The sequence below is a fragment of the Hemibagrus wyckioides genome, linkage group LG13 (genome assembly GCF_019097595.1).
Source record: "Hemibagrus wyckioides isolate EC202008001 linkage group LG13, SWU_Hwy_1.0, whole genome shotgun sequence".
Taxonomy (NCBI): Eukaryota; Metazoa; Chordata; class Actinopteri; order Siluriformes; family Bagridae; genus Hemibagrus; species Hemibagrus wyckioides.
Window position 1 is genome coordinate 7,647,501 of NC_080722.1, and position 12,938 is coordinate 7,660,438.

Consider the following 12,938-nt stretch of genomic DNA (forward strand, 5'->3'; position numbering starts at 1 on the left):
TTCGGATCTCTCTCTCTCCCCCCCTCTCTCTCACTCACTCACTCACTCACTCACTCACACACACACACACACACACACACACACACACACACACACAGAACATGCAAATCTCTAACATGAAGTTCTGGGAGGGGAAAAAAAAAATTAAGAAACCTTTAGGCTGTGTGTCAAAGCTCAGAATTTTTTATACGATTGCTCATATGAATAAATTCATATTCGAAATTCCTCCTTTTGTAGTTATTCTAATGAGAATGAATAATGGATGCCATGGCTGAAGTAACTAATTAACAGCAGTAGTGTGTTACTTTGTGTGCTGTATGTGTTGTCTCTCTGGAAGTTTAGCATCCCTGTCTTCTTGCTTGATCACTTTCATGTCCTCCCACACAATCTCTCATCCTTTTTACACACTCATCCCCACTTGAATCCGCTGTCTACTTTCTGAGCGGGTCTGCAGTGGGAGGGGACAGTCGAGAAAAGGCTTCTCGTGATTGGTTCTCTCTCCTGATCGACACTCGCCTCGAGTTCTTGCCTGACTACGGGACGCCGCTTTCCCTGATAGGCTCTCAATGCATACCAAATGAAGTTCAGAAAACATCAGAGGCAGGAGATCCTTGCCTTTTTAACAGCTTTCCCCAGACTATATCTCACTGTGCGGGGATGGAATAACGAGGCAGTGCTGAAGGGAGGCGTTTGAATACAACGAAATGAAAGATTTATCCGTAAGATAGATCATTGTGCTACGTCGATGACTAAGGCAAACGATGCCTAGATGACGTATTGACAGTGGATGGTATTGTTATGATGTTCTAATTGTTTATTGTTGTAGTTGTTGCATTCCTCACATGAGTGGTATAGATTTAATACGTTATGTGTTATGGGCAAATGAATTACTAACCATTGAAAGCAAATTGTTCAGCCACGAGCCATACAAAGCTCTTGAGTGGATCATTAAGGAAGCAGTCATTATTGCTGCAGACGTCCTTAAACACAGCCAGAAAAAAATCTATTCTCCATACTGACTGTTTATTTAAACTCTTGCCCATTTCTTTCATTAATCTCTGTTTTAATGTAGTTGTATGGTACATTAGATATCATAACTTGTATATTAAAATATGATAACTTTAACTGTATATCTATTTTGTTCATATCGCCTTACAGATAAACTGCTTGTACGGTCAAAGCCAAACATTTACATGCACCTAGGCTAACGATATTAACGTTTTCTCACAGCTTCAAACATTTCATGCTGTTATAAGGCACTGCTTTGAATGCATTCAGTCACACTCTCAATTAACTCCTAATTGACAACTGGCCAATCAGCTTGTAAATGGCATTGCAGCAATTTGTGGAATCTTCCAGACTCAATCAAGAGACTGTAACTGAACTGTATCAAGAGACTTTAACCGGTCTGTATCAAGAGACTGTAACTGAACTGTATCAAGAGACTGTAACTGAACTGTATCAAGAGACTGTAACTGAACTGTATCAAGAGACTGTAACTGAACTGTATCAAGAGACTGTAACTGAACTGTATCAAGAGACTATCAAGAGACTGTAACTGAACTGTATCAAGAGACTGTAACTGAACTGTATCAAGAGACTGTATCAAGAGACTGTATCAAGAGACTGTAACTGAACTGTATCAAGAGACTGTATCAAGAGACTGTAACTGAACTGTATCAAGAGACTGTATCAAGAGACTGTAACTGAACTGTATCAAGAGACTGTAACTGAACTGTATCGAGAGACTGTAACTGAACTGTATCGAGAGACTGTAACTGAACTGTATCGAGAGACTGTAACTGAACTGTATCAAGAGACTGTAACTGAACTGTATCAAGAGACTATCAAGAGACTGTAACTGAACTGTATCAAGAGACTGTAACTGAACTGTATCAAGAGACTGTATCAAGAGACTGTATCAAGAGACTGTAACTGAACTGTATCAAGAGACTGTATCAAGAGACTGTAACTGAACTGTATCAAGAGACTGTATCAAGAGACTGTAACTGAACTGTATCAAGAGACTGTAACTGAACTGTATCAAGAGACTGTAACTGAACTGTATCAAGAGACTGTAACTGAACTGTATCAAGAGACTGTATCAAGAGACTGTAACTGGTCTGTATCAAGAGACTGTAACTGGTCTGTATCGAGAGACTGTAACTGAACTGTATCGAGAGACTGTAACTGAACTGTATCGAGAGACTGTAACTGAACTGTATCGAGAGACTGTAACTGAACTGTATCGAGAGACTGTAACTGAACTGTATCAAGAGACTGTAACTGGTCTGTATCAAGAGACTGTAACTGGTCTGTATCGAGAGACTGTAACTGAACTGTATCAAGAGACTATCAAGAGACTGTAACTGAACTGTATCAAGAGACTGTAACTGAACTGTATCAAGAGACTGTATCAAGAGACTGTATCAAGAGACTGTAACTGAACTGTATCAAGAGACTGTAACTGAACTGTATCAAGAGACTGTATCAAGAGATTGTAACTGAACTGTATCAAGAGACTGTAACTGAACTGTATCAAGAGACTGTAACTGAACTGTATCAAGAGACTGTATCAAGAGACTGTAACTGAACTGTATCAAGAGACTGTAACTGAACTGTATCAAGAGACTGTAACTGAACTGTATCGAGAGACTGTAACTGAACTGTATCGAGAGACTGTAACTGAACTGTATCGAGAGACTGTAACTGAACTGTATCGAGAGACTGTAACTGAACTGTATCGAGAGACTGTAACTGAACTGTATCAAGAGACTGTAACTGAACTGTATCAAGAGACTGTAACTGAACTGTATCAAGAGACTGTAACTGAACTGTATCAAGAGACTGTATCAAGAGACTGTAACTGAACTGTATCAAGAGACTGTATCAAGAGACTGTAACTGAACTGTATCAAGAGACTGTATCAAGAGACTGTAACTGAACTGTATCAAGAGACTGTAACTGAACTGTATCAAGAGACCGTATCGAGAGACTGTAACTGAACTGTATCAAGAGACCGTATCGAGAGACTGTAACTGAACTGTATCAAGAGACTGTAACTGAACTGTATCAAGAGACTGTAACTGAACTGTATCAAGAGACTGTAACTGAACTGTATCAAGAGACTGTAACCGGTCTGTATCAAGAGACATTGGTTTAGTATGTGAAAACCTTGCCCACTGGCATTCTTGTATAATGAAATAAAGCTAAACAAATCTTTCTATTGACTCGTTTGTTTTAAAGTGACTGCTGATGTGTATAGTAGATGACCTGATGGACTTGACCCTGAAATATGTGGAGTTAAAAGGCTTAGATTTTGTGTGTGTATTTACTTAATTTTTTTTATATATATATAAAAATTAAGTAAATACAAACCGCACAAACCTCACAGTGCTGCTGTGCGTCCACTTTTGTCTGACGTCTGGCCTGCGTGTGCCCGCTCACCCTCTCACAAGAAAAGCATTGCATTCGACTGAAATGCGTTAGTCCTCCTATTAGGAACAGGCGAAGAGAACACTCCTCCCTCAAATCGGAATTCCTACTTGCTAAGCACACAGGTTGTTGTTTAGAGGAGGAAAATGTACATCACAGCTAGCTGGTAAACTTGTTGCTAACAAAAGAAATTAAGAGCAGCCATACTTGATTATTGCTTTATAATTTTTAGGTGATTAAGTGACGAGTCCAAGCATTTCAAATCAGTGTCATGTATTTGAAATCAATCTGAAAAATATTTATATATGTTTTCGTTAGAGTTAGCTCTAGATCATTCAGTCTCTTAGCACCGGTTGCTGTTTTGAGGAGGAAAATATACATCACACTTAGGTGGCTAGCTCATTGCTAACAAAAGACACGGAGCCTCCCGCTGTTTTATCGGACTTCATAGTGCCGATGCATTTTTCAGCTTGTAAATCCCATAATTCCCAGTTCTTCTTACTTGAATGCAGCAGGCTTTCATGAAGTCTGCACTTAGCTCATGACATGACCACACACACCACTTCTCTCATTTCTTTCTCAGGTTTTATTTTATGTATTAAATAGTGTTTTTTTTTTTAATATTATTTTTAAAAACAGTATAAAATGCACAATATTGCACATAGTGAATCAATTGCACTTCTTTAAGGTACAGATATCATCTAGTTCTCTCTTCACGCTACAGCCGGACTGCTCGAACGCCGGATCCTCTCGTGTACAAGATAACTCGTGATGGATCAGATCGGGTGGGATGATGCGTTTATCTAGTCTAGAGTGAAACGTGGAGAAATCGGCATCGAACACCTTTTAGAGTTCATGATTTTAATATGAATCTGTTTGCCCTTAGAAAGCACTCTGGCTGTGTCTTTTCTCCATCATGCTCTTTTTGGCTCCAGAGACACTGTGACCAAAATGCCCTGATCAGAGATCTTCCTCCTCTTCTTCCTCTTCCTGGAGATGCTCGTAGCCCTGATTAGATGCTCTGCCTCATAAATTAATCCGCAATTGTTCTACAATGCTATAGTGATGTTACATTAGATAAATATTTTTTCCTTTTTTTTTTAAGAAACGAAAAGCTCATATTTACATATTGGGTTTAGAAATGCACGTCTCGAGTAGAAAGCGTGGCTTGGCTTCGTTGAGGATAAAATAATTATTTAATATTATCCTGAAAAATCATTACCTTAGAGCTGAACGGATTACAGCCCAGCACACACTTATCCAGCTTTCTAATCTGTTTCACACCATGCTAGTTGATGTTGCTAGATGCTAGAACATGTCTAAGATCTGAGGTTGTTTCCTGTACGGTGCTCTTCAGCTCCCTGATCCTCGATGGACTCGAGGAAGGGAAGATGGAGTTAAAAATGGAACAAGGCTTTTCCAACCTTCTGAAGCATCCATCTTTCTTTTTTTTTTTCTTTTTTCTTTTTTTAGTATTTTAATAATCCTGTAAAGGAAGATATAACTTCATACATTATGTATTAGAAAATCTGAATTTAATGCTCAATATTACGAATATATAAAAATATCTGGTACTTGTTTCCTTTTTTTTCTTTTTTTTTCTTTTAAATTAACATCACAAGAGATGTCTAGGGCTCCTGATGTAGAAATTTGATAAATAGCTGCGGAACTTTTTGTTTCCTTTCGTGTTTTTTTTTTGTTTTTTTTCCCCCCTCTCTCCGTAGATTAAATTAAGCGTCTTTCCATTTTGTCTAAATGTCTGTGTAAATCCAAGTCTGTGTGTTGAGTCCACTTCATCTGGAGTGGAGTCTGTAGTGTCCTTGTGCTTTGTCTTAATGCTGAGACTCCAGTCGTGTTGATATTCATGAGGAATAATACTTTAGTCCTGGGAAAATGACTTTCCTCTTTTTTTTGTGAGTAGGAGAGGCCTAAATAAATAAACTTGTATAATATTTGTGTGGATGTGGATCTTGGAAGGGGGTTTATGTGAATAACCTAAGCAGAGGTGATGCACTCGTGTATAAATAAATAATGGTTTGATTTAATATATACATTTAAATGCGGGACGTTGCAGCAGCTTTAATTCAATCTGGTTTCTCACCTCGCTGAATTGCAAATTGAGCCGTTTCACACTCTGGGCACAATTGGTCAAAATATTCAGCTTTTCCGATACTAAATGAGGAAATCCATTTCCCTGTAGACTCCGTTTTTAATTTGAAGCAGGCTCCAGCCAGGTTCAGTGTTCAGGATCCAACTTCTCCTCGCTTTTTTTTCTTTTTTTTTCCTGTGATGAAAGTGTAGAAAGACTCACGGCCGGAAAAGGGACAGATGAGGACAGGGACAATGCGGAAACGTGTACGTGTGTGTCCTGCAGGGCGCTGTGTTGCATTCAGAGGAACCACAGTTTCCAGCGCGTGTGTTTCTTGGCCTCGGCTTTGGCCTTGCGCTTGGGCGTGGAGGTGTAGGCCTCCTGAGGGTAAGGCAGCGAGGGGAAGGACGAGTCCTCCATTGAGCACAACCTCCTCATCAGCGGCTGCAGCTTGTCCTCCTGCTGCTTAAAGTCCAACTCCACACTGAGAGAGAAAGAGGGAGAGAGAAGATGGAGTTAAAATAAATTTTTCATCCTTCTGCTGCATTTTTTTTCTTCCAGGAGTATTTTATTAATCCCATTAAAGCAAGATATAACTTGATACATTATGTATTAAAAATCCTGAATGTAATCCTTGATATTAGATATATCAAATATCTGCTACTTGTTTTTGTTTTTTTCTCTTTAAGTCAACATTACAAGAAACATCCAGAGTTCCTGAAACCTGATACAGAAATGTAATAAATAGCTGTGGATCTTTTAATTTAGTTTATTGTTTTTCCTCCATAGATTAAATAAGTGTCTCTCCATTACTGTAAAACGTTGCTGTTTATCTTTATACTCAATTTTTTTTTTTTAGGTGATGAGTCCAGGCATGAGGATTTTTTTTTTTTTTTTTTTTTAAACAAAATGTGTGGTGAAATCAATATGAGAAATAGATTGACCAGCTCAGGCTCTAGATCTCATTTGGAGAGGGGAGAGTATAAATCTGAATTAACAAGAAGCATCAAAGAGGAATGTGTCAAACATGAGGCCAGAGAGAATCCGGGAATCTGTACAGAGGAACACGTTAGAGGCCGTTATGAAGACTAGTAAGTTATTACAATGAAAGAATATTTAGATCCCATTCAGAGATGCACACTTCCTTTTTGATCACAGTAGATAATGTGTAGGGTTGTTACTATGGAAACAATAATGTGTTATGGACCAAAGTCCAGTTGTGCAGATGGTATACAAGGAGATTCTATTTAACAGAGAAAAATGTTGAATGCTTGGTAGGAGAAAGCCTTCTGTGGACATTTTATGGAAGGTGTTCCTTAACGGTCGTGATGTTTTACACCGTGGGGAAGTCTTTAGGACGAAGGACTTTTCGGATCGACTTGACGAGCTTTAATTTGTGTACAAAAGAGGGGAAAAATGTGAGGCTGGTAAGGGGTATGGCTTTAAAACAGCAGCTAACTTGTCTTTTGGACGTCCCACAGTGTTACATGTAACTATAAAGGGATAAAAACTTGATTTGTTGTTAAGTTTCCAAGTGTAAGGGCAGTAAAACACCTCCTCATGACACCCCCTCCCCCACTCTCGGGTCGCCCCCGTCATAAGCTCTTTTCCTATAACTGCACAGTCCATCAAGTTTCTACAGTTCCTGGAGCAAAAGTGTTGAGTCAGCTTGAATGAAAATGAATCGCTACTGGAAATGGTTTTATTCTTTATGTTCCATTTCTTTCCGCATTTTTTTTCCTCTTAATTCCACAGAAGGAGTTTTTCTTTTCTTTTATTTCGCGTTGAATGTTCTCGGCCTCATCCTCTGTTAGCGTGAACTCTTGACTCGGGTGTGTAAGACTGATGCTATGTAGTTGTACACGTTCTCACACAGATAAAACACTAGCATACATATTTAGCAGTGACACCAGGGCCACTACTGAACTGCTGTGTGTGTGTGTGTGTGTACATGTGTATGTGCCCTTGGCTCTAATCATTTCTGTCAGCTCTGTCGCTGGTAAAACGGTCCTCCTGGAGAAGCTGTGTGTGGCCTTTTTGTTCCATATCACACATCACTGAGTAACACCAAGCTGGTCCTTATTTTCCACATACATGTCCCCACCTGTTCTAGTGGAACCTCTGTATTGTCGGCGCTCGCATACACTCCCAAGCGTTTTGGTGTCTAAACTGAACAAATCCTCCAAACGTCACACACACAGACGAGTCTTCTTTCCTCTAATATAAAGTCTGCTTTTTTCTCACTAAACAAGCGTTTCTGGTCTCGAGGTCAGCTCCATGTTTCCAGCAGACGGAAGTATGAAAGAACATTTTACAAATTTAAGGCTTCTACATTTTAATGCAAAGCTTATAAAACTCCTTATTCTTAATTTAGGTGTCCTTGTAATTTTTATATATATATATATTATATATATATATAATAAAGCTAATTTTGCTCCATTTAAAAGCTTATGTCCCGCACTTCCTTTTCACATTTTAATTGTTATGCTTCAAAGAATGAAAAAGAGCACCCGGTTCTTTTTCTTTACACATCTAACAATGGCGTTATGAATCATTGAGTATAAGAGGCACTCTGCTCTCTGCATGTCTGATGAGAGCGTTAGGCTTGTTATCAACTTTCTTTGTAGCTGAATGTCCTGAAATAAAGTTCGGATAAAAGGTCAACTGGATTATTATGTGTGTGTGCCGGACACGGCGCCAGTGAGGTCTGGTGTGTCTGAATTAGACTAATGGAGGGGGAAAAAAAACTTCATTAGGACGGGAGCATCTGGATCTCGGGTGACCCTGTGTGGGGTTGGTTTGAGAGCCTGTCAATTTTTTATTGTCTCTATGCAGTGAACAGCAAAAATCGCACTGAAAAATAGTCAGTCGTTCTATTTACTTTTTATTCTTTATGCTGTTTTGCTTTAAACGCTCACTTTGCTCACCAAATTGGCTCTTCAGCTGCACTTATTAGGGCTTTTCTCACTGCACTTCACCCCCGGATATCGTCCCTTCAAACCCCTGCTTTTAACCTCGGGTTCACGCATGTCATTTAGCTACAGGATTAGCATCAACTTTTACCCGGGGTTATGAACCATTTCTTAGAAGCAGGATTAGCACAGAATTTGCTGTGTGAACTCCACAATTCGGTGCCAAACGTGTACGGCATCACGACGAGCATTACGACTAGTTGCTTAGCAACAGACATCCAATCAGAAACGGGATCGTGCTTGCCTTATAGCATGTAAAAACCAGGACGTAGAAACACTCGACAAATACGGCTCGGTTGCGTCAGATAGCAAAACACTGAAAATCGTAGTGAGGTAGAAATATGCGACACTGTAAAAGTGAATATTAATGAACGTCTGGTCAACTATACAACAAACAGGAAAAAGACCAATCCGGATGAGAGCTGTGAAAGGAAATAATACCTGCTCGGGTGTAGAACAGCAGACGTGTCTGTTTTTTATGCAAATAAGGAGAAGTTTGCATCAGGGTTTAGGGATGTACAATGTAAAAAAATCAGATTATAAAGAGCCCGAATAAAGTATGAGCAGGGTGAAAGGTCAAACACGATAACCCAGGATTCTGTTTAGTTTATAATCATCCAGGGAACTGTTTCAAGTATAAAAGGTCCTGCAATAGCCATATCTAAAATTAGTAGCTTGTAGCTGCCTCTAATCCATGGCAGAACATTTCCATGCCATTTCTATAATTACAGCTCTTTACTCTGAGCAGATCCACTATAACATCATAAACAGGACCGAGCAAGCAACATCACGACCGAGCGGTTCGTAATCCAGACCGTTGTGTTAGCGTGCCGTCATGAAACGTGTCGTAAAGCCTGATTCTGACACAGCGTGGAAAGAATTAATTCTTTCTCTGTGGAAAGAATTAATTGTAGCATTTTATGATCGGCTAATTACAGAGGACATTAGAGCAGTACCAGTAAATATTTGAGTATTGGTGCAGCACAGGTCTCTGGTGGTTTTTTTTTTTTTTGAGTAGGCGTGAGACGGGAATGCTTTTGATGCTCATCCGTCTCATCTTCCTGAGAGGACGCTGTCTCTGTCTGCAGCCTGATGCAGCACAGACCAAACCAACACTGTGATTGCAACTGATTGCAGGAGGGTCTTTGGATTTATTTATTTTTAGTATTTTTTTCATTTCTAGTTTGAGTATGAGTGCATGTTTTTTGGTCAGCGTCGAATTCGTATCATAAATCACTAACCTGTTCAGTAATAATAAGTCAAAGGCATCTTGAAACATTTGATTTAGCTTGTATTATGCTTGCACGTATTATGCTTGCTGATTATATTAGCTAGCTATGCTCATTATTTAGGAGGGAGTTTTTTTTATATAATAATAATAATAATAATAATAATAGTAATAAATTATTATTATTAATTTATTTAATGATTTATTAATTTGTTTATTAATTTTTTCTGTGAATGAATGATTTTAAATTTTATTTTTACTAAACAATTTTTTCCTCCTCTGCATGACGTTAGTAGCTGCTCTGTGCTGAGCTCCTCATATTAAATTCTTTACGTTTTTTTGTTTTAGCATCATACTTGTAGCTTAGGAAGATGCTGCACTTCCACCTCTTGATATTGCTGCCTCACTAAGCAGCCTGCTTTTAATTGACTGCCATCCAGGACTACGAAATCTGTTTTTCTTGTTCAGTGTTCATCGATACCGCTTGCTCTGCGTCCAGCTGTACGTCGTAACTCGTAATTTCTGACCTGAGACTAGGAGAACAGAAAACAACAGCACTTGGGAACTCCTCAACTACGAGATCAGCTAATCAGAGCAGTACATTACCTTTAAAGAGGTTAAATACTTGTTATCCCTTTTCCCCAGGACGCTGGCGTTCAGAAATCGACTTAAGGGACTTTTTTTAATCGGCGTACACAAATAAATTATTTTATTGCCTCAGGTCTGATATCAAATGAGTCAGGACTCTGTTGGCTTTCAGTGTGAGACGTGCGTGTTCCCTTCTGCTGGATAACCTTACACAGGATTCTAGTGGTTGAAGATTGAAGACAATTTCAAAGTGTCTTGGAGAGCAGAAATGGGTTCGATATCAACATTTACTTTGAAAATAGAAACATTTGTGTGAAAATTTGTGCTTTTGTTGGAACTTTTCTATGAAATTATTGCCTGTAGTAGAGTAGATAAATACAAACACTCAGGAAGGTCTTGAGTTAATGACCATTATGGAGTCTGACATGAGAGAGAAATTCAGTGCTGAACAAAATAAACGTTATAGCTCTATAGGCTTTATAGCTCTAGGTCGAAAATTTTCATCTCTGTCCATCGCAGGTTTCTCGGATCAGAGTAACACGCATGCAGAGACTGTCGTACATGGCGAGAGAACTGAAAAACAGAGCGAGTGAAAGTGACTGCGGAAGTGAAACTCTCTCCTGACCTTGAAGAGAAGTGAGGAGGCATTTCGAGGGGATAAAGACATTTCTCCCAGCACTCGCGGCACGATCAGTTTAGCGTCTTCGCCGCACGGATCACCGGCATAGCGGCCGCCGTCCCCTTTCGATCACTGATAGGAAATCCGCCGTTCTCTTAACAGAAAATCCGTCTCGGTGTTTTATTGCAGTGCAGACGCTTCCTCGTGGTACAGATCCAGGCGGCAGATTTGCGCTTAGAAATTCAGCCGAAAAACCGCTTTTCGTTTTTGGTTACTCTGTATTTAGATAAACTCTGTGTTTCACGCTTTTGGACCTGAAACTCTGTGGAAACATGTCACAGAGAGCTTTCATATCCTATTACAGAAAAAAAAGACTTTCATTTGAATAAAAAGTTTAATACACTGTCAGATTTAGAGAATGTGTTGTAACCCTCAGCACTGGAACAAGCTGATGGGATTTCCTTAAGGATAAATGAGTAGAGTTGAGTAAGAGAGTAACATTAAGACCGTTTTCGTTCATGCAACATGATTTGATCAGGAGTGCTGAAGAAAATCAAGCACAGAGCTCACACCTGAGCTGAGAATCCAACCCATGACTGGTGTTTTACAACAGCAATATTACCTGGTTATAATCACCTGAATGTAACACTCTCTCTCTCTCTCTCTCTCCCCCTCTCTCTCCCTCTCTCTCCCTCTCCCCATCTCTCTTTCTCCCCCATCTCTCTTTCTATCCCCCATTTCACTTTGTCTGTCTCTCTCTCTCTCTCTCTCTCTCTCTCTCTCTAGCGCTCTCCCCCCCCCCCATGGTCTCTTTCTCTCCCCCATCTCACTTTGTCTCTCTCTCTCTCTCTCTCCCTCTTCCAATGGTAACTACATTGGACCACACGCGTTGATAGAAATCTTGCAGCCAGAACTACTTTCAGAGCTGCTCTGAGAAAACCCATCAACACTTTCTGACCAATCAGAACCAAGCCTGCTGTGCTATAACGTGTAACATCCTGTCTTCAATTTATCATCAACGTACACAAATCGTGTTTTGTTGAGAAACTTAATATTTCTGGGTAATCTCTTCTGCAATCTGACTGACCACATCTCTTTCTCCCTTCCTGTGGTAGCAGTACTGTGTGTGTGTGTGTGTGTCTGCGTGTGTGTGTGTTTTTCACATTTCTTTAAGATTATGAAGAAAAAAAGATCTTGGCCAGGCGGTGATTGCCGTCTCCGTGCTGCTGAGAGGTTATAGAGGAAAAAGTACAAGCCATTTTCTTGGCTTCCCGACAGCACCTTTAGGTGAACAGCACCAGAAAGCCTTTTAACACCAGATACCCCAAATCCCTTTCCAATATGTTTTATAAGAAGAGCAATTCAGAAGAGGCTCAGTTTATTTTACACTCCTTTCTCCCATCATGGTTTCTCAACCGAAGGATAAAAACGTTCTCACACGAGGGTTTTTGGGAATAAAATGATCATTCGCGTTCCGTACCTTACTTTTAGAGGAAAAAATAAAATTCATCCACTTTGCATTTCGAGTAAAACATTTTAAGAGCGCTGAAAATCTGCTGAGCGCGCTCGCCGTACACGTTCATTACAAAACAACCTGAGGTATAACGACTCCGGCAGCCTGACTGCTAACGCTGGAGGGAACGCTCGCTCAGAAACAAGGGGGATGGCGTCGGAGAGAAGAACACCGAGAAGATCTATTGAGCACTCAGCAGTTTTTAAACATGTATTAGCCGGGTCTTCTCTCACGGGCCGAAGGCAATGCTGCTATTAACAAATTAATCACAGCACAGACCCTTGTAATTATGCTCTTATCAATCCATTCATTCTTGCTAGCACAGATAGAGCGAGAGAACAGAGCGAGCAAATCACTGATTATCTGCATGAGACTGGAGTGCGTGTGAGGAGCCGCGGCTTTAAGCAGCCTGCAGAATTCTAGTGTAACTGATGATTATAGCTGTTTATCTCCGTCTGACCGTCCTCGTCCCGAGACTCGGATTCTTCATGCTC

The 12,938-nt window shown here is 40.0% G+C and overlaps 2 protein-coding genes across 3 annotated transcripts in view; one reads left to right on the plus strand and one right to left on the minus strand.

The window, feature by feature from the left end:
- The window catches only part of dock1 (dedicator of cytokinesis 1), a 268,380-nt gene that overhangs the window by 128,560 nt on the left and 126,882 nt on the right, over positions 1-12,938 (plus strand). The gene's annotated exons all lie outside the window — the stretch shown is intronic.
- Positions 3,909-12,938, minus strand: part of LOC131363404 (inhibitory synaptic factor 2A) — a 38,016-nt gene continuing 28,986 nt past the window's right edge. The window contains exon 4 of the mRNA XM_058405907.1: positions 3,909-6,008. Within this exon, the coding sequence (XP_058261890.1) occupies positions 5,825-6,008 (184 nt within the window). The 3' untranslated portion in view covers positions 3,909-5,824. The remainder of the gene's footprint in view (positions 6,009-12,938) is intronic.